Here is a 22,784-nt window from a genome sequence, read left to right on the forward strand (position 1 = left end):
CGTATGGTATTCGTGGAGTCCATTCAAATCAAATGATCGTTACCACAAACTCAGAAAGCCTTAATTAGAGTGCTAACGAGCTATTTAGAGTGCAGTTAAGTTGAAATGTTACAACATTTACAGATCACAAGATGTTATCCTGACACGGGTTTCTTTTACAAATGTTTCAAGTGGTATTAGTTACCATAATTGTTTGACACGGATCGATTTCAAGACCTTTAACATTTCAGCAGACGACATTCTCAAAATACTTTCTAACCTGTGTCGAGATAAAATCAGTTTTCCGGAGCTGAAAAAGGTATGTTTCTCGGGCGTGATTAGAGAAGTATTTTCCACTGATAAGAGACCAATGACCTTAACATTTTTTAGCATAGATTCTCAATGAAAGTATCATATAAACTTTAGTTCCAAGGCCCTTGCAAATTGAAAATACGCAACCAGATTCGTTAACGCTGAATAATCCCACTCCGTGTTCCCCCTATCGCTTAACTGACTGGGCTGGCTATGAGCACGTAATCATCCAATAAAATTACGAGAAACTGAATTTCGGCTTGGTTAAATGCTTCAGAAAAAATGAATACATCAATAAATAAATGAATGAATAAACAAAACATGGATAATCACCGCCTTTGTTTTTGCTATCTTTCAAATGAGGTATAACCCTTGTGCATCTCAATTACTCTTCCAGTAATTTGGGCCGGTTATTTAAACAAAGTTTAGTCGTCGTGTAACAAAACCGCGTTCTAAGCCATCTTCAATTTAGCCGAACCTTTTATCTAAGAATCAAATTTTTTTGAACAGTGTCAACAGGCCGAAACCTTAAAGTAGACGGACATCTGTTTAAATGAAATCAACCCTCTTATGGAGAATCACCGAGGCCCACTTCTAGCGTATAACCGCGGTTTGGGTTCGATCTCGTTTAAATAAGCGGCCCTTTAAGTTTCGGAACGTTATCATTTTCTGATAAGGTTACTCTACAGCGCGTGGGAAGCTGGGTTAAAGAGAACTTCCCTGTTGCTGATGTTAAGGAGTGGGGCTGAACAGGAGTAGTTTTCCACTATGGTATGTTTTCTTCGACACGACTCAATTAGAGCAGTTAGCGAAATAAAGGCAAATGGTAACTACTTAGAGAGAATAATTTTAGGGACGTTAGGCAGTCAGGAAGGCAACACTAGGGAAAAGGTGGAAAAATTGAATGTTCATTTTAGGGAGAATTTTACGCATGGCTGGATGTGTTCACGGTCTCTTAAGGCTCCTCCCCTAGACTTCGGCATGCGCATAACGTGTGGGAGCAGGTATGACTTCTTAGTGGGAATTTAACATCATTTTTTGGCTATTGTTCTGCCTATTAGATCTTAAGGCAAAGAAAGATATTAAGAATAAAAACCCTCACTCGAATTCCAAAGCACCTCCATATTGTTGGGTTATGCCCTATACAACTATGTTAAAGAATCTCCTAAATTAATTATTCACAATAAAGATGAATAAACATCAGAATCATTCTAGATCGCTTATCATAACGAAAGATATGAACATAACCGTACAGTACCATTCTGAATTTGCTCGGTGTCCCTGCGGTAATTATAAGACCTGATATCAAACAATTATAGTCATATCACGATTTATGATTTTCTCAATGATATCTGTCGGCGGTATCAAAATGGCAGGCTTTTTGCATATTTTAAAACTTCGATTAAACATATTGCAAAAATTATGAATCACTATCTACGCGTTTTCAAGAGGCTTTGATGTCACGTTTTTGCACTAGAGTTGCTTTTTGTCTATAAAATACGTGTGTCTATATAGCTCAATATATAAAACAAATTCTACTTTGAATCCCCTTTAATAAGAAAATATTAAACACTTGGAAAAATTTGCGTTTCCCCAGTGTACAACTAATGACCCGCCTCGTGCACTCGGTGTATGATTTGTATCATGAAGCGCTTTTCGATTGAGAGTCGTAAAAACAAAACCAACGTAGTCACAACAGCTAATCAGAATTAAGGAAATGAACCAAAGAGGATCATGACTGCCAAACTGCCTAAAGCGCAGGAAAACGTGAGCGACCGAGTCGTGACTTGTCTTAGGGTTGCATTTGATTGGTCGAGAGGGTGATGCGAGGTTTTTTTTGACAAATCACAGGGCGAAATAAGGCAAACAAAAACAATCCGAGATTACTTTCTACACTCAATTGAAAATTTGTTCTATCATAAATTAATTTTCAATTGAGTGTTCATGGTAAACCGGGATTGCATTGGCATAAATTCACTTCACTCTGTGATTGGTCAATAAAACTCCTTCAAACCAAACCGTCCTTCAAACAAATTAATGCAACCAGACTTTCCCCCTCTTTCCATGGTTTTAATTTTAATTCTTAGTGGCCACTCGGAATATTTTTCATTGTAAAAATTGACAACAAATTTTACAACTCTCAATCAAAATGTGCTCTTTTTATTTGTCTCAAACTTAAGTTCCTTTGACCATTGCTTTCATTCCACGTGCACAACGCATAATATTATAACAGTCTTTACCCCACATATATTTTGCAGACAGAGCTAAAGATTTGAATTTGAAGAAAATCTTTTCAATATGGAGCGTTTCTTGAGCGTAGTCGGGGCTACAGGTGCATCTGGAGTGTCTGAGTATGACATCATTACTTGAAGACGACCAACGGGCACTCCGTCTATGAGAAATAGAACTTCGAGTTAACAACACTTTCAGCGAACCGTGAGATGTCTGCACAATACATAACAAGAAACATCTGTTTGTGGTCATTTCCGTAGTGAAGGGTTCTCAGTTTGAGTTTTTCGGAAATTGCTGATTTTTAAGGAAGAATTTCTAAACACCGTTCCCAAGCTAAAAAGAACCTAACATGTTATTGGGTTATTCGTAATTTAGTTTTTTTGAAATCCTACACAGGACGAAAGGTTGTTAAACTGAGAAATGTCCGTCCATCAACATGGTGGTTAAATAACGATTCTCAGCATGCTACGGCGATTGACAATAATCTTTCTCCACTTCTTGTGACAATAAAGCATCCGTCGATAATGGCATTCAGAATCACTCTTCACATTCTTTCCTTTACTTTCCGAGGAAAACAGAGAATAAGAATGAAAAAGAGATCGAATTCAACTGATATTTGAGCCGCTACGAGATACCATGTCTGCAAATTTATCATTTTCGAGACAGCTTAACTCTAATAAATCCCTTAGTATTGAAGTGAGAACTTAGATATAGAATTACTGAAAGCTGCACGGAAACTTTAGACCAGTATTTAGACACATAAAGCTTATCAGTGTTATTTGTGTATCATTAAAAAAAAAAAACTGCTATGACTATCTGTACATCATAAATCCTAAAAGTCTTGTAGAGGGTCAAAACAGATGACTATCTTTACTCTTGTAATAATTATGATCGAAATTTTTCACAACAGGTTGGAGACTGAAGGTTCTCGGTTCCCTTTGGTATGCCATCGATGCCCCACACAAAGTTGAATCACATCCGCTCAAGCGCTTAAAAAACAACCAGGCCAAACAAGTTAAGCCAATTACTCCAGTTATCTGCTTATTAGTAATACGCTTATCTTAATTTCCTTTTATTTCAATGATGACTTTATCCGGCGTGCGCCCCACGCGACGCGCGTGGCAATAACATACACACGCGCGAACATCCAGGCCAGTAATTCCAAACAGACATTTGAGGTGAAGACATGTCGCCGGGTATTTATGGACGATATTGTCTTTGACGAAAAGAACGTAATAACCATGGAGCTCGAGAGACGAGAGGGGGTGGGGTGGAAATGAAAACTATTATGGCATTTGCTAAAAGCTATTTTAGTACCCTATACCAATGTTCGACCCAAAATATTCGCAGATAGATTATTACTTCGGAGCATCTGCGGGAAATTTTCAAACAGCGGAAAGCCTTTCATACAGGTTGTATGCAGTTTCGCCTTCCCTCCCCCCCTCCTTTCTTTGGTTAATGCACGTTTGCAGTTTCGCTTGATTAACTTTACATTTTAAGTGGTGACCCACAACAAGTTACATATTTAAGTAGGTAATGAAAACATGGTTCTGTTTTATCGACGACCGGTTAATTAGGGTCCCGAACTACAAAAATTCAACGTACCGTTTTCAAGATTGAGCCATTTGGTTTCTGAATATTTTCCTGGAAAGCAATTAGAAGCTATAAGTCAGGACTCTGCACAGTTATATGACAAATCATTATAATTATTAAAATATAATTTCATGATTGGGTTTTCCAAGGTCCGACCACTATAGAATTAATCGTCGCATTCTCAGCATGAGCCAAAACGATAACAAATTACAAATGGCGTTAAAAGATGAGTCAGTCTTGAGTTTTCAACGGTCATTTTGAAGGAATGATAAGGTTGCTGGAGATCTTACAGAGAGGAATGAGTCACGGTATTAGACTTGCGGCCTACATCGAGACACCAGTTTTTATTGAAAATAAAATCTTTTTAAAGTATTTTTTTCTTTTTGAGGTCAAGCATGCGAAAACAGAACTCAAGCCGGAGGTAACATTTTATGAGTTTGTCTGTTCCGGGTTCTCGATTGTCTAAGACGAATAAACACCCCGGGGAGCAAGAGATGAAAATGACGGCCTCCAGCTTTTTTTTTCGCTTAAGCCAGTGCTCCGTTGGCAGAAGCGGTATTGGAAAACGCAGATTTTATAAATTCTTTCATTTCATTTGTGGTCGCTGAAACGCTTGTTCGTAATTGAGTTTTTGGAATGTTCACTGATCAATCACCTTCCTCTAAATTAAAAGAAATTAGTTTGAAATGTTGTTTAGAAACGATAGTCTTTCCGATAATTGCAGGCTACTCCAACAATTGATAACAATTGCCAATTGTGACTAAAAATACAAATGTACTATCTAACACATCTCATAAATGGACCTGAAACGGGCATGGAAAGAAGGTGCTGAGGCGTCGATGGGTTGAAGAAGAAAGATACTGGCGGTGGTACCGCACTTTATTAGAGTGGCGTATATATCATCACCTTCAGATCCGCTGCCAGTGTTTGATCTTTCCTTCTTGACAAATACGTCTGGTGAAAGAGAACAATCATAAATGCAGCCGCACTTAATTAAAGCTTATTTCCTTCTAGTGAGGAGAAAATTACAGATGAGTTTCTTCTGGTTAGGTGTATGAAACATTGCCATATTGCTTTTGATTTTTTGAAAGTCTTCCGGCCACCAGAAGAAGCTAACTCCTCCACAGCGAGAGAAGATAATGTTCCCTTTATTTTTCTCTTGTCTATACACAGGCAGACCACACATGTGTCTGTGGTTGATAATTGCTGACATGATACAAACAGAATCTCTGAGGGATATGAATAAAGCTCGGGGCCCAGTTGTTCAAAGGCCGATTAGCACTAACCCGGGGTTAAAGTTTTAATTCATGTTTTTTTATTTCTTTACTCAAGAGCCTTTTATGCGATCATTTTCCTTGTTCTTTTTAGACCATCTAATCATCAAATTGTGGACAAAAAGAAAGAAAATGAATCAAATTTCACACTAACCCTGGGTTAACTTAACCCAGCTTTGAACAACCAGGCCCTGAAAATTGCATATCTGAATCACATCGCGGTCTGATTATCTTAAAAAAGTAAAATGAAATCTTCATCGAGTGGTATTTTTTTTGCCTTCTTAGGCCTTTTAAAGCGTCTTTTCATGAAATTACTTTCAACAGATTGCCGTTAAGAGAAGAAAGGGAAACTATTTAGACTACATAATCATAGACCAGATAATTAATTACTTTTTAAAAAAGCATCTGGTTCAGTATCCCTGGATATTCATGGTGTATGCTGTCGTAAGCTCCCTTTAATTGAAAATACTCATACACGTAGTTCTTTAATCCTTTACACCCTAACATCAGTGTACATTTTCTCCATACTGCTCTCTATACATTTCCTATGGTACTGACAAAGAGAGTTTGTTTAACAATCGAGAGCGTCTTTATTTGGTGATCATTTCCTTTATTCTCATGACCTCAATGTTTATTTTAGGGGTGATACTGATAGGGAAAATAGTTAGTAATCACTCTTAGGGGTTAAGGGGCTAAACCTCTGTACATCAACAGATAACCGAATAACATATTGAGCATATTTTACAAACCAACAATTCAAGAAAACAAACAAATCGTAAAAAGTAGAAGCTTGCCAACACAACGCAAAGCAAAAAAAGATTATTGGATCGAACATGTGATTACCTTTGAAGAAGTCCTGCATCGAGATCCTAGCTTTCCCCTCCACTTTTTTCTTGGCGTCTCTCAGTTCAAAAACCAATCCTGCTTCATTTGATATGGCTGTTCCTCCCGCTGTCTACATTAGAAAAATGTTATATAAGGGAACTACCTTGATATGAAGCAAATCCAGACTGATCTGTCCAAATTTTCCCAAGTGGATTGTTTAATCCGACAAGAAATTTTTCCGTTCCTTCCCTGATATGAATAAAAAACGTAGGACATGACGTCTTTCATTCTGTACGAAACTTCTTCTCCCGTTCATGCGCTCCTAGGAAAAAATTCGACTGAAACTTTGAGCAGTTTAAAGGAGTCTTAAAAGTAAGGCGCATTAGTTGGCAAGGCACAATCTAGTTAATCAATACAGAAGGGAAATATTTTCTCTCAACAATAGCACTTTTGAAACGAGTGATTGCGGATAAGCCTTCTCAATCCTTTCTATTCTTTGAGTTTTTTCCCCAAATTTTGCGAGGTACCGCTTATTCCTTGTATTTCCCTTTGAAATTTTGCGCAAGTAATTGCTACCCGCCGACCAAAAGGAGCCATTTGCCCGAGCGCAAGGTTTGGCCGATGTGCCTCGATGTGTTGAGGGTTCCTCGAATTAAGAGACAATCTTAAGTTAGTCTTACTTGGAAGATATAATTCCATTTTGCCATTCCACTCTCAGGAGCAAGTTGGGGAGTGGTGCACATTGAAATGTATTCATACTTGACACTGCTTTTACGGCCATGACGAGGACTTGGAGAAGATAAAAAAATGCAATTTGTTTTAAAATAAGTTATGGGCTAGGTTGGCGTTGAACTGAAATCTGGGATGCAGATCTTGGATGTGTTTAAGGAGAGAAAGAACTTCCTGACGAAGCTGGAATTCATCTTGACTGCGCAGTTTTAATGAAGAGCGCTCATGGCTTACCACAGCTTACCTGCCCTTTACAACCAAGAATGGTAAGACTTTCCACTCAAGCTTGAAAGAAAAATTCTTCCAAATGATTTCTATACAATTTCTTTGATGCTAGTGTTGGGAATCCCAGAATTCATGTTGTTTGATCCCTCAGCGGGTATCAACCAGGCAATGTGTCCCTTTCTGAATCACTACTCTAGCTGAGTACAGTATATTTGTCGGTTAATGTTTCGCCATTACACATCATAACACACTGGTGTCGCATACTCACATCTCAACCCGTGCTCTAATCTGGAATGTACCCCAACCTAGCAAAGGCACGCAAAATGTAAAAAAAGTTGCAAACGGAGTCGCTCTCCCGTGGAAATGCAACAATTCTCTTGCTTACCACTAAAACTTTCTTTAACACTTGTTATCCACTCCAAAGAGGTAGGAATTTTTGAACAAAATGTAATTTCTGTAGAATCTTTTCTTTTTTATTGTTTGAAAGGTGCTAAAATAGCCTTGAAAGTGGCCCTAGAGACAGTGTCAAAATAAACCGGGATTGCAGATTGCTTTAATTGTTTGCTTTACTAGGCTATCTGAATGTTCTATAAATCCCGTGACACTTTTTCAATCAGTCAGGATTAAAACTGAAACTTATCGTATCATGATCACTTTTGGTCTCCTTCGGTCAAGGCCAGTTCATTACGCTATACTCATTACCTGTTATTTCTGAAGCTTGAATGATTTCTCCTGACACGCTATAAAACAAAGGTGGAATCCGACTTTCTACGTACTCTGCAAGAAATAACACATAAAATGAATAAAATGAAACAGTGTTTGTTTTTTCGCTGGTTTGATATTTTACCATGTACCTAGGTAATAGAGAAGTTGCTTTTGAGTCAAGTCATAGACTGAATTCGTGTTTGTCTAACGTTGAACATACTGCTTGAAAGAGCAATGTCGAAAACATCCTATGTTTTAGGAAAAAAATCTTTTTTTTCCATTTATCAAATATTATCTAACGGCAACAAAAGTCAGAATCAACCCAGTACCGTCCATCTTGTTCAGTGTAAGATCAAATACGTCTTTCGGTGCCTCAGGCTGTTCCCCAGCATCACTGATGCCCGAGTCATTTCCGCTTTCTCCCGGTTGTGACGGCATTTCCCCCGCTTTCTCAGCCTCTTCCTAATTAGATCAAACACGTTCGTTGTGAATAAAAAAAAAAAAAAAAAAAGGTAAAGAAAGCGTAAACTCTTCACATTTCTAGCAACAATTTGTTTTTAAAGAAGTATAAAAATTACCTGCTCGCCCGGCCTAGAAATTTTGAATTGAAGTTGAATTTCTCCTGAGTCAGCCTCTTGAAGCTTAAACCACTGAGGTTCTCTTTTCTATCAAATGATGAGAATTATAAATTACAAATATCATGGAACAGAGAGATGCTAGAAAAGAGAACAGCTGATTGGGTGAGAAGCATGGAAAATGTATAGCGAGAATTTTGAGACCAATCAAGGAAATAAGCCAAGGAAGTCTACTTTTTCGTTTCGGTTTAAATTGAATCAATTCCTGATTTTTTTCTCTTTTTTAAAAGTATTTAGGAAAAAGGATGAATTGAAGAAAGAGATGAACCTTAGCAGCTTCTTTTACGTCATCGACGGTCAATGGAACTGATCCCATGAAGTCATTCTGAAAAACATCTTTGTCAAAGACATCCTGAAAAAAAATTCGAGGAGAAAGCTCTTGGAATCTCTCTATATCTTCACAATGTATAGCAAAACCCCCCCAATGCCCTCTTTCCCTTGCTTGTTGCAATCTAATCCTACTGTTGCCTGTCTTCTTTCCTATCAGTTGCAACTTTCCAAGCACCTTAAACAGAACCCTATGTCTAAACATTCCATCTTCCTTTGATAACAGAGACCTTGCAGAGGTCATATTGAAGAAACTTTGTAACCATGGTCAATGTAAAGAGATGAACTTACGAAAGAAATCTTATCTCCTTCTTGTGGCATGGCTATGGAGACGGATTCGTTCCACACCGGGGACAGAGTTTCATACGCCACGTTGGTTTTGAACTTCTTCGCATTGTTAACGCGCACCACACAGAATGGATCACTAAGGCCATTACTGTCCATGGCAACCATTTCTTTACCTTGGAGAAGTGTTATCACCAGAACACCAAGCTCTGAGAAACAGAAAGGAGAAAAATCTGTTTTAAAACTGCCAGGATTATGTAAATTCCTTTTTTTGTGCTTTTCGTGTTTTGGGTTAGTTTAGTTGCAGCGTTCTGGTAGCTTTTTGTCAATTAGTGTAATATTGAGTGCTTATTTTGTTTCATATGTTAGATTTTATTTTGCATGTTTTAGCATTTTTTACTTCGTTAGCAGCTTCTTTCAGTGACAATCGTCTTTTACTACTTCACTTCGTTTCGCTCAGTTATGTATCGATTCGTTCGCTTCTGATGGTTAAAATAAATTAGATATGTGGCCACAGTCCCCATCAATACAGGCTAGGTTTGGGATATCATACGTGTGCAGCATGGTTATTGAGGTGTGTTCATGGTGGCGACTAAGGAATTGTCTTTCTCTAGGGAATGCTTCTCCTTTAAATTCAATAATCTTTTTAGGCTACCTTTGATCAACATCATTTCCTCAACTTGTCTTTTGATCTTCATACTGCTCTTCATGGTGTGTTTTTTGGCGTGTTCCTGTGAAAAAAAAGAAGTATTGATAACATGCATATCTACATTTAAAGCAAACGAGAGCTGTTAAATTCACCTCTGACACATGGTCTCTAAGATTTTTGAAGTACTTTCTAACTATTTACCTAATAAATATAAATATCCTTTTACAAAGATTGTCTATGAAGAAAGTCAGGGCTGCATGTCATTATTTTATGACTATCTCGTGAACTTAAAAGCCGCCAAACTTACATTTATATCATCGATATCTTCACCCTCCACTAAGCCACCAGCTACAGGTTCTTTCTCTGGAGAACACGAAAAATAAAGTTAATGAAATTTGATGAAGTAGTTTTAAAGATGGAGCTTCTGTGGTCAGGATTTGTCTATGCCACTGAGGTGTTTTCTGTCGTTGTTGTTGTTGTTTATCACAAAAATAAAAGGAAAGTGTAACTGTGAAGCCCACATCTGAAATTCTTGGATTCACCTCAGTCTTTTGGGACCTTACAATCTCTTGTGATATTACGGGAAAGAAAAGGTAGCGCCACATGATAGAAGTCACCAGGTTTAACCGAGCAAAAGTTTATTACGAACTCACTTCACACTCTTTTAGTACAAATTGTGTAATCATCACAAATGCAAGTGTAAATTTTAAGGAATGAACTCCAAACAAATTTAGTTGAAATATCGAAAGAGCAGTCAAACTATATAACTCGTTCACCTGATTTGGTGACCGACTCGATGGGTTGAAACACTGCTGAAACTGTAAGTGAGCCTGCCTTCATGATAGAGTCATCTGATCTCTTCTTTCCAAACACTTTATACTTTAACTCTAACTTTCGTTTGATGATTGCAGGCTCATCCTGCAACGTAAAAGGAGCATTTCCAGTGTTAGTTTATATTACTTTTAGTTAGCTCACCGGTTTAATTAGCCATTCATTTAAAAGTCAATTGGCGCATAATGAAGTATTCTTTTTTCTCCCCGTGGTCTAGTTAAAGGAGTAATTTTTTTTATTTACACTTTGTTAGAAAGACTCCTTAAACCAAGCACAGGCAAAATATAACATACCAAAGTCATTTGCAGGTTACAGGATCCCATAAAGTCATCGGATTGACCCTGCCAGTTTACGTCACGGTCATACACCAGAAAGGAAACATTGGTCTGGGGAAAAATAAAAAACGGTTTATGTTTATAGCTGAACTTGTTTCACTTGATTCCCACTTGATTCTCACTTGGTTCTTTTTCGTTGCTTTAGAGTAGGCGGTAGCCCATTCTTACAGGGCAGAAAGTAGGATCGAGGTGACAGGAAACGAGCCTGACCGTGTGATGTGATTTAGGACACTCCCTCTCCCAGCGTCTCTCTCTGCTCAGGAGTATTGTGGGCACCAGCAAGCTGTTAAGGTGCTGTCAACGAACAACCCGGGCTCGATGCCATTGCATCCCATAGAGGTGGAATGAAAATACCTTTTTTAACCTTAATTATTCACTGTCAGATATCTAATGGCATTCTTCTCACCTTTGTAAAGTCTTTGACGGGGAATTCCACCACAGATTCCCACACAGGATTGACAGATCCCGAGACGTGAGGAGTGGTTCTTATCTAGAAAAATACAATGATATGTACTGTCATCATAAAGCGTTTTTAAAACAGATAATCAGTGCACTCTGTGCTCGTAATGTAACGCACCTTTTCTCTATCAGCTGCTATAATGCAATAGGGATCACTGAACCCGTCATCATCCATCGACAATAGCTTCTCACCACCATGAACGACCACGAGAAGAAGACCGGACACTGGAACATGCAAACAAGCAAATTAAACTGTCGGTAAAATTATGTAAAGATTAACAATCCAAGGAAGCAAACCCACTGGACGTTTCATTGGGATGTGTGATACTGCTATACTGCAAGAGGTTAGATGAAGGCTCTTTTTGCAGAAAAAATTCAGCCCGCATTTCTCCTTTCCAGCGAAGTCTAGAATACTCAGGTAATGATCGCCAGCAGTATGGTACGACGCATAAGAGTGTAAAGCTGATAAGGACTGATGTCAGTGACTATAACTACCAACACAACGGATTCGATGCCGACACCAGGAATGGCATTTGAACACGCATTTAATCTTTATTAAATTGCGTTAGAGTGATACCTCAGCGTAACGTGTGGTTAAACTGAAAGAAATATACATATGAACCAACGTTACGGTAGAGAAAAACCCAAGCTGAAAGCGACACAAAACCTAAATAGACAATCGCCAAAAAATGACACTTACATTTGACATGGCCCTGGAAATGCATGGCTACATAAACTTTACTGTATACTGCTGTTGTGTTTCCAAGTAAACTAAAACGAATTGAATAACGGTCCTGCCAAAACTACGAAACTTAAACTGCTGAAGCCACGAAAGCATTTTGAATAAATTGCACGTGTATAAGCGCATTCCACAAGCCAGGAAACAAAGGCTAACTAAATGTATAGGCGTTAACGATCTTACACCGGCCCCGAAGTGTTGAGCCACGGGCGAAACACTCATAATACAATACAAGATCTAAGGACTGTATACAATTGAAAATACTGTCTTGATGACAAAAAAAGGGAAGAAGAAATAAGACGCAACAACGCGAACCGTTTCAGCTATGTGTTCATTCAAAAGCAGCGTCTCCTTAAGATAGTTAAAGTCTGTAATCTGGTGATGGCACGTTAAACTTGAACTAGGTCGCCTTAATGTTCCGTGCTTCTAGATTTGTCGCCTTTAACAAGAAGACAAAACTTGCCAATCGGTCTCTCAAGAACAGCTGACTTGACGTTTACTATTGCGCGACGGGCGAATCATTTCTTGTCAAGAAGAATGTCAATAACTCTTTCACGGGGCCACGAGTTGCAGTGCGAATTCTCCATAGAAACCAAGACGACGTCTCCAATGGCTAAGTTTCTTCTCGGTGGAAAGCCCCTCTGCTTGCTTAGAAGCAAAAGGAGATACTCCTTGGACCACCGTTTCCAGAAGATATCTGCAGGGCACTCTCCATCGGTGACGTGACAGTAAGTCGTCTTTTCGAAATAACCCGTAGGCATTGTAGGCACAGAGCGTAACAGCAACAAATGATTAGGCGTCAAGAGCTCCGGATCTCGCGGGTCGCTTGAAACTATTGTGATTGGACGGCCGTTCATAATGCTCTCTACCTCGTACATTAAGGTAACCACGCCTTCATCATCTACTCTTTGAGAATTGCGTGAAGCACCTTTCGAGTTAGGCGAATGCAACGTTCCCAAACGCCGCCGTAATGGGAACCGAAAGGCAGATTAAAGGATCACTTGATATTTCTTTGCATCAAATCTTCATGAATTTTCGCCTGATTCCAAGCATTGGTGGATTGGCGGAGCTCTTTCTCGTCGCTTGCAAAGTTGGTACCGTTATCTGAACACATATCCTTAACCTGGCCCCTCCTTGCTATGAATCTTCTCAACGCCAACAGGAAGAAATCGGTGTCCAAACTGAACGCGACTTTGATGTGCATCACGCGAATAACCAGGCAAGTAAAGATAACTCCATATATCTTACGAGACTTCGACTAAGCCGCACTAGAAAAGGACCAAAGTAATCGATACCAACTGCTGTGAGACTGAGACAGGACTCTTCTCACTGCGGAACTTGCTTTGACGATCAAGAATCTTTCGCGTAGATGACTTAGTTCGAACTGTCGACCAGAATGACCGGTGATCGCGTGATTATCAGCTTAGGTACATGATCGGTTTTTCGCAGGATGATCTGATCCTTAGCATTAAATGGTACTGGCGCCAAGCTCAATCTCCCGCCCACACGCAACAGGCCATCGACCAGAATTGGGTCCAGACTTCGAAGCACAGCTACCTTTCTCGACACGCACCACGCTGACCGACTTGGTTATTGAGTTGAACTCCTCAGAAAATGATGCAACTAAACACACTTCAAGATTTCTAACTCTGCGGTCTCCATTTCTTTAACGGTACTACACTGTAAGTGGATTGCTGGGACTGTCTTTGCTGATTTTTTACCTTTGCTGGCCATTCGAAAATTCTCATAATACCGTAGGAGTCAAGCAACTGATTTCTTAAGACAATATCAGGAAGACGTACGTTTAAAGTACTCTATTAGTGGCCGAGGGGGCTCAGTCACCGATGCGATACAGGCACTCGCGTCCACCTTCACCTCTGGATCTGTGTCTGGAATGCTGCCTAAGGACGTAGGCCCCTAAGGCTACAGCGTTTTCGGCCTCCAGAAAAATTCCGGCCCTTTTGTCCATCGTTCGCTACCAAGAAGAGCTTTTGTTAATAACCCCCATGAGAGGTCGCCATTCACATGTCTCCACTGGTCTGGATCAGTACCGTCTCGTGTTATTGCAATGCGATTGGCAGCAAACGTGCGGAATGGCTTGTTCTTGTTTCTTACGTAATGTAACACTGACGTGCTATCCGTGCAGAATAGTTCTCGGTCAATGGCAGCTCAAGCGCTCTCTTCAGAACTTTATCCAACCGGACCGAGACATTTGCGTCTGAAGCTCCAAACGAGGAACAGTGACTTGTTTAAGAGGAACGAGACGTGACTTCCCTTGGAGGATGGCACAATGAATTATGTCGTTGTTATCAACCAGACGCAGTTACGAGACCGACGTATAACCGATTCCCGAGCCGTCCGAAACCAAATCCGTTGGTCTCTACCGGTCTCTACCATCCAGTGAACACCAAGTGCGCGTTCAATTAATTGATAACTCATCCTTCTGAAGGTCTAGCTTTTTGATTCCTTAAGCACGTTTTTTCTAAGGAATACTCTCTAAAACTTTACGGCTGCAACTGATCCATTTCGTCAATCGAAAACCACCTCGCTCCTATAGACTGCGTTACTCACGGACATGCGTGATAGCTTCATTGACTGATGGCAGCGATTTAAGACAGTCGTCAACGAATAAGTTTCGTTTGACCGTGCTTGCCACGTCAGAGGAGAAATGGCGAGCGTTATCTTCGGCCGTTTTCCGGAGGGCAAAATTTGAACAGGCAGGAGACGATACAGCGCCAAACAGATGAACTGTTATCTAATATTCTCCCAATGCGCATGATAAGTTGCCACTTGGCCACCACAGAAACCGGAGAAATGAAGACTGTCAGGGTCAGGCACTCTAACGAGGTGGAACATTGACTCGAGGTCCGCCATAACTGCCACATGTTCCTAGCGAAATCTTGTAAGAGGACTTCCAAAAGAAAATTGGTGATGTCTGGTCCTTTGAATACCAGATCTTTGACCGACTTTCCCCTATACCTCGCTGCACAGTCAAAGACCACACATATTTTACCTGGCCTGTGTGGATGATAAACCCCACGGTGGGGAATGTACCACGTCTTGACTTCGCAGACTGATTCCCTTTGATAAGGAGGGGGTCTTCGTATGTATCTCTTTACGACGATGTCCTCGACGAAGGCTTTGTAGTCCTCAAGTAACTTGGGGTTTTTTCCAATTTTTTCTTCAGCAAAAGTGCGCACTATTCGGCCGGTATACGGCTGTTTGGCACTGGATGCTGCCTTAAACTTAAATTGCCGAAGCCACGAAAGCGTTTTAAATAAATTACATGCGTAAAGGTGCATTTCACACGCCCCACATAGGAAACGATAGGCTGTGACTAATTTGACAGATTAGAATAACAAAAAGGCTGAAAGTTATCGATATCTGCTAAGGGGTGTGCTTTGAGTCGGATTTCAAAGAAGTAACCAGTGGCGGGGGTGAGAAAATGTCGATCAAGAATCGTCCTGGGATTTTTGCTATCGGGATTGTTTGTAAAATAACTTACGAGAAATTCCATTCAGAATAAAAAGTTTTTTTCTTTTTCTTTTTTGAAGGGGGGGGGGGGGGAGGGGAGTAGGAGAAGGGGCGAAGTCTCTGAAGAAGCACTCTTTCAATCAATTTTAAGCAAGAAAAGACATTATAAAACTTCGTTTTTACCAGGACTTTCTTCAGTAGGTTTGTGGTATTTCTCAAGGAATTCCTGTTCATCTGTGCGACTGCTGACTTCATAAGGCTTCAACTGAGTGTACTCCAGAGTGACTTCCAACTTGGATCCTTTTATTCCTTCCTTACTCAAAGTTGTGTCACTGTAAAGGGAAAAAGAAGAGAGAGAGAGAGAGAGAGAGAGCAGCAGAATTTTAAAGATGCCGATAAGATGCATTATCTATCGATCTGTTTCCGTGTTGCCCTGTTTTTTCATCGTTTTGGATTCTCACGCCAGCCAGTCCCTCATTCTATTTTAGGTAATGACCTGTTTGACAACTTTTCTTAAATACACAGGTCTTAAATTTTACAAAAGGAGATCAAATACGTGAGGGTATGTTTAAAGAGGAAGGCCTTTATTGTTTTTAACTTTATGAATAGCAGCCATTAAAAGCTTTGTGTTTTTTGTTTAAAATAGTGGATATTCAGTTAAAGCTCATTTTAATACTAATTTTTTAAGAAAAACACTTACACTTTCTTCTTCTTTTCCAGTCCGAGGCTGCCTAGGTACATCTTGTATTTTGCAATCGAATATTTAGTTCCAAAAGTCCTCTTGCCGCGTACTTCAATATTAAGCTGTTGTTAACAGAAAACGAGGAACAATAGTAAAAGTCTTATATCCATAGGAAAACGATTTGACGTCTATTTAAAGGAATTTATTGTTTAAAGTAGAGTGCTTTACGAGGATCATGCATCGGCGGCTACTCACGGAAAAAGTTATTGAAACCCCTGGTGCTGACGTTTGAGCGTGAGCAAAAAACAAAAACTTGGCCATCCTTCAGAGATGAAAGTCTGAGAAGGTAAGACTTTAATCGAACTTAACTTCAGAAGATCTGACAAAAACCAATACTCTTGATATTTTTCTTCCAGGTAAAGGAAAAAAATCACGTTTTGAAGCTCAACATTCCAAAAGCCAGTTTGTAGACGGGAATGAACTGTCTGCAGTTTATCAAATACCTTATCATTCGCAAGGTCATAGATAAGTAGGGATATTGACTCCTCGAATGTGGTTCCACCCTGAATCTTCTCAGTATTTTTCTCATCAAGGTTACCAACTTGAAGTGACGTCCAAATCTGATCGTCTGGAAAAATAATCAAGTTTTAGAGCAAAAGATAAAAGAAAGGAAGAAAATAAAAGTGCTGAGGAAACCGAAGGGTGACAAATACAATTAAGACAAAACAAAACAAAAAAAACCAGGACTTTTTATCGTTATTCATGGTTATCTTATCCCATGAAAAGAAATAGAAACTTTGTAACTAGTGACTAGCAATGCGGATCGCAACTTTTCAGCCGTAAATGCGTTAAAACTGCTGTTTGTCTTCTTCAAGCGACGAGACGGACTGTTTACGTTTAAGTTTAGAAACTTTGTTGTATTATTGTTTGCTTGAGGTTCACATGATTATTTCTGATTTTTATTTCCTTACACTTGTTCCGTGTCTTCCGCGCGTTCCAAAAAGGAAAACTAAAACTATGACAGTGTTTTCTCTGCAAGTTTTTAAATCAATTTTTTTTGTGTAATTGCATTTAAAATTAATTTGATCGATTGAATTCATTTCCATCGTCATGTTTTAGAAAGGGTCCATATTGGTAAACGGCTCCAAACTTCATTTTGTCACACTGTAACAAAAATAAATTAAGAGCTTCCATGATATTATTTACCTGTATATTTTTGAGGCATTCCACCCTTCAATGTGACTGTTAATAGTCCATCAGCTGAAAGATTATCACAAAAACAGCACTAATTTCCAACAGAAAATGGTGCTAAAACAAAGTGGCCTAATTGGTAACCAACTAACTACTGAACCGGTTTCTTCAAGTACAACAAACCGTTATTTCATGGGGAAAAAAGTCAGTTTGAAAATTACTTTACAGTTTTGTTTTTGTAATGTGTCCATTTCCGATGTTTGCAAAATTTGAATCATATGCATATCATAAATTGAAGTATTTCAAGTCACACCATGGTGGACCGTCTGCGGCGTTGCTTTCGCAAAATCAAAACTTTCGCTGGCAGCCATCTTATTGACTGCCGCGGGACCTCACCGTAAGTTGACTTCTTGGCTGCGCTGAGGAGTTCATCGGGATCAACACCATGAAGAGGAACTTCGATTCTTCCAGGATCAACCAGTGCTACAGAACAGTAAAAATGCCCGAGGAATTAAAAAAGGCTCGTTTGCATCTAAAACTTTTCAGCCACTTTCATATGCAGTAATTTACTTAGAGATAAATCCATTCCGTGGAAAATATTTAAATTATGCTTGAATGTTATCCCTCCATGCAAAGAAAGATGCTTTTTTCACGAGCTTAGAACAAACAAAAAAAATCTGAATGCCAAGAGAGGATTCAAAGTTCAGACCTTCTCGACTTTTTTCTCGATAGACTAGCTTATTCAAATAGTGAGACCGCGATAATTGAATATTACCGTAAGTCAAACTGTCCATAACGAGGGCATTGATGAAATCTTTCAGCATGGGGATATCCATCACTTGTACTGCGCGCATCAATCGAACATCAAAGTCAACATCTGGTCTATGAAAAAAATTGAAACGCTTTTCAATACAAGTAAGCCTTTTAGTGTAAAAACGAATAGCTTCACGTAACCAGTTCATACATTTGAACTTCAATCCATCTTTGTCGTTAAAGAATGACAATTTCCAGAAACCATGTCATTTTTCATTCAACTTTTGAAGAGCATTTATGAGATAATGGCGGACAATGAACTTATTTTGAGAGTGCAAAGAGTTAACAATAGCTACCTTTTGAAAAGCTGTCTTCAAACGTGCAAAGAATTCGACTGTGGAGGCCGCCATTTTGGATCTAGTCACGCAGCCTGGCCGTCTACTTTTGATAATTTTATTAGCAATAATCAGGCATCAGGCGATTACCGAATTGTTTTCTACAATGGTGGCTTCCACTGTCGAATTGTTAGCACATCGGAGATAATTTCTTAGATGTTGGGTACACAAATCGCAAAAAGAAGTACGTTTAGCTTTTAGTGAGGAAGACGAAAATCACATGGTTTGTCGGCTTGTGCATGTACTTCTCCAATATAACGTAATATATTGCTCCTGTCATCAGGAGCAATCTACTCGTTCGGTCTGGCAGATTCTTGTGCAGAAGATAAAGGCAAACAGATGAAGATCAGGAAATTAAATGTGCGAGACCGTATAGCAACCATAACACTTGTCAAAAGTTCACATCAAGCAGTTTAGATCAATTGGATACGGCCGTGAAGACTTTTCTTCTTACTTTTCAAGGAAAGTCACCGAGACAGCTTTCATGTGTGGAAATGGTACAAGGTGATCCATCTCAAACACAATCTGAACACGACCAGACAACGACAAGTCCTCGATACTGACATCAACATCTGCACCAACCCTGGGACAAAAAAAAAAACATATATAGGGAAAAAATTTTATTGGAATGGAATTCATCTGGGAAATTCTTTACCACTGTCATTTGCTGGGGTCTTAAATTGGTTAATAAGCGCATAGCAATGTTTGCAAGGTCTATTTACTGTTGTTGCCTGTAGAGCCATCATTTCAATGAATGGACTTCTATCGTTTCAAATGTAGCCTAAATCACTTGGGCGAATGTCCCAGATTATTTTCTGGTACTGCTGTAGGAGTAGGAATATTCAAGATACGGACCCTCGTCCTCTCGTTATTTCGACCATAAAACAGCGTATCTTTAACTAAATGCAATTTCTCCTGCGACTTAGTATTACTTGGCTCACACATTTCAGCTTGGGACCTACCATCCTATAGGCTGTGATATTCTGATAAGTTTTTCTTTCTGAACAAAGTCTGTGTTATCAGTTTAGGATCCCTGAAGACGATTACCGCGAAGGTTCCCCCCTCGACCCCAACAAAAATAAAAATTCCAATCTGACTAGGGGACAGCGGATGAAGATTTTTTGTGATTAGCTAGAGTCCATTTTGATTTCATTCTGGCGGGTTATACTCACATTTTTCCACCCAATCTCACTTTTATAGCGATTTTTGTGTCAGGTGCGTGTAAGCACAGATCCATAACAAGAACTAATAGATGTCTCTGCCTTGTTGCCAGGTCTTTCGGTGGGTTGAACGCTGTTGATTCTGAGGCAGGGATATCCGGAGAGTCGTTCTCGTCAATATTCTCAAACACTTTTACATATTTCAGACACGGCGTCTTCTTTCCAAAACTGAACTCTGTTAGTTCCATAGTCTCTGAAATGAGAAGGAACATTAAAATTGAACAAGGATGAAAAAAGTCAAGACACAGTTGTTGCAGGAAAACATTTACTCGAATAAGTCCTCTCCGTTCGTGCTTGAAACCACAGGACTCTGGAAATTCTAATGGTGAAATAAGCGAATTCTCAACTGCTAAAACAAGGATCAGGGAAACCTCACCCCATTCAACAACAACGCAGACTATCATCTGCAATGCCAAGAAAGGTATATTTAGATTTCAAAACTCTCCTGAATGAAACCCACCACTTTCCCCCAAATATGTTAAATACTTTGCTTCTACGCAGATTCTACTCGATCGTTCAATCTCATATAGCGCGTAGAATCATTTCCTTTCGTTGGATCTCGCCTCTACTCAAGTCCGATCACATACTTTACCATTCTGAGATAATTAAATAGAAAAAAAAATGACCCTTCTTACCTTTTTGCCCACTGAAAACTATACTTAGGATATTTGCCGAAGCCTTGTAACTACGAGATATTGGCCTATGTGTAACTTCTATCACCCTCATCGAATTGAAATTGAGTCAAAACTTGTTGATAGATACCTGATTGTACTTGTGCCTCACCTATAAACGATGGTTTGCTATACTCCAAAACAGGATTCAAACTGGAGCGTACAAGGTTGCAAAGGGAGACTTCACTGAAATTCCACCTTGAAACAACACGAGAACATTTAATCTGGATAAGTACTTCATATGCATGATCTAAGATGACCTATTTGCGAACAAAGCTTTAAATTCACTGTTCGGAACTTTTTACAAGAATCTTCAGGCAATCAGTATGTGAAAGATTACTTTCTTTAATTTAGATATTACATTCAGTTCTTTTCTAATTTGTTCTTATTGGCTAAAAACGTCTGCAACTGTTTTCTTTAAGTCCGACTCTCTTTTAACCTTCTGTTGATTTTTTACCAACTTCCGCCAGTCTCTCAAGAATAATAGTGTGTAGAGTGTGGTGGCAAACCTTTTCAACAATTGTTTACCCACGAGAAGGTCGCATCAGCTTGTTGAATCAGTCTCTATTTTTTTTTTCCAGTGATTCGCATTCAATGTTTAAAATTACTTAAGATTTTGTAGATAAACTATCAATCGGAATATTATGCTTGAGCATTGTAACTTCATTATTTTCATTATTGACTAATGAAATTCCATCGTGAGTAAGAACCTGTTTACATCAGCCTAACTTGGCAAAAAGTCATTTGGTTTATTAATAATGCAGATGTATTACCTTTCGAATATTCTGCGTTGCGTATTTGAAAGCTTTAGTGTTGAAACGCAAAAACGCTTTAACTATATCTAACCTTGTACAAAAAGATATTAACTTGTGATTTTATCATTGTGCAGTGGAATAAAAACAAAAAATAATTCTGAATTTTGGGTGGTTTAGTAGCAAATGGCCAATTCTTTGTTCTAAAAAAAGCTATGTAAGCAAAACAATCGAGTTTTACTTTTGTAAGCATTGAATTTGCTTTGCTAGGATATGCGAGTGGTTTAAAGAGTAGATAAATAATTTACTTTTGAAAGTTGCCGGTTAACGGTTTTTCCGGCAATCGAGCGATTTCTCTTTGAAAGATATCTGTTTGACCCACCCAAATAACAAAGCGGCCTCCAAAATGCTGCGACGTTAACATTGTCATGCGGTAGCTGATTTAAATCCCTTCTCTATTACTTTTGTCTGCAAACCTCAGTCTTTAAACTTCGGAAAACTTAATTAGCAAACGTAATATCATACCATATCATCAGCTACAAAAACCTGCTAACAATCGTTTCATAGTTACCATCGGTTCAAAACAAAGTTTAGCCATTCGGCTGTCTCCTCGTCCCGTAAGGCCTTTCTTCGGTGTACTTTTATTTCTGCTTCTCTGACACGATCGTCTATAATGCGGCAATTTTTGCGATACCATACTGTAAATATCAATGGTATTATAAACCCTGCCCATACGAAGGAAAATCCATAAGCTCCCAGGAACCATGTAATTGCAATAACGGCACAGACGAACAGCGACAAACGCAATTGCGTTTCATCTCTTTCTTTCTTAGCCTGCGCTTCCAAAGCTTCCGGGCTGTTTTGTGACATGTTCTTATCGATTCGTTAACTGATCAAAAACGGAAAAAACTGAACGTGTTTCTGCATAGTGGAGTGGCTGTTTTGAGGATTTGCTTTCAACATCGAGTCTAGTGTTTCCGATGAATTATTTACGAGGTACCTGCTAGTTTTGGAGCGTTTTTATGCGAAATAACAGAATGGCAAGTCAAATAACAGAAATTTGGCTTCGAGTACCGCAAAACAGTCTATTGCGGCTAACTCATTTTTGTTAAGGTAAACTATCTAAAATTATCAATACTAAATGTTCACAGTTATTTAAATCGTTTTAACTGAGGCTAAAAACATATCTTGTGCTGAAAGCCTTACAAATTTGTATGTTAAAGAAGGTATTTGTTAAACCCGTCTTTGACATCAGTATTTTCCTTAGTATGTCAAGTTGAAGAGCTAATGACCGCGGTTTCCGTAGGAGCGCAAATTTCTTGGAAAAGAAGTATTTTTCTGGATCTATTCAGTTATGTCAAAATTTACACAATTAAATGATATCGTTTGCCATATTTGGGCGGATGTCATAGTTACAAGATTGTATTACTGAAAGTAACTCTTGTAATCCTACGCTCAAAATCAAACCATATTTGTCAGAAAGGTTCAGCAATCTTGGGAGCAAGATCTTCA

General features: G+C 39.0%; 1 protein-coding gene across 2 annotated transcripts; it reads right to left on the reverse strand.

Annotated features, from left to right (window-relative positions):
- Positions 1-1,604: 1,604 nt before the first annotated feature.
- LOC113673306 (uncharacterized) lies at positions 1,605-22,265 on the reverse strand. Of its 2 annotated transcripts, none has more exons than XM_027189697.2 (27): positions 21,844-22,265; positions 20,633-20,718; positions 19,802-20,042; positions 19,084-19,212; positions 18,257-18,363; positions 17,878-17,964; positions 17,497-17,550; positions 16,794-16,918; positions 16,309-16,412; positions 15,792-15,940; positions 11,514-11,620; positions 11,343-11,426; positions 10,895-10,987; positions 10,547-10,688; positions 10,078-10,133; positions 9,777-9,852; positions 9,128-9,330; positions 8,778-8,861; positions 8,453-8,539; positions 8,204-8,336; positions 7,872-7,946; positions 7,438-7,474; positions 6,896-7,004; positions 6,234-6,345; positions 5,023-5,070; positions 4,129-4,167; positions 1,605-2,683 (listed from the first exon to the last, which is right to left on the reverse strand). In XM_027189697.2, exons 1-27 carry the CDS (start codon positions 22,140-22,142, stop codon positions 2,556-2,558), a joined length of 2,994 nt encoding a protein of 997 aa, XP_027045498.2. In that variant the 5' UTR covers positions 22,143-22,265; the 3' UTR covers positions 1,605-2,555. The 2 variants fall into 2 exon arrangements, with proteins under 2 accessions (XP_027045498.2, XP_089050813.1); XM_089194687.1 differs by lacking the exon at positions 1,605-2,683 and adding an exon at positions 3,355-3,512 and having other exon boundaries at positions 21,844-22,259.
- Between the last annotated feature and the right edge of the window lie 519 nt (positions 22,266-22,784).

This window comes from Pocillopora damicornis, chromosome 14 (genome assembly GCF_964200805.1).
Source record: "Pocillopora damicornis chromosome 14, jaPocDami1.2, whole genome shotgun sequence".
NCBI lineage: Eukaryota > Metazoa > Cnidaria > Anthozoa > Scleractinia > Pocilloporidae > Pocillopora > Pocillopora damicornis.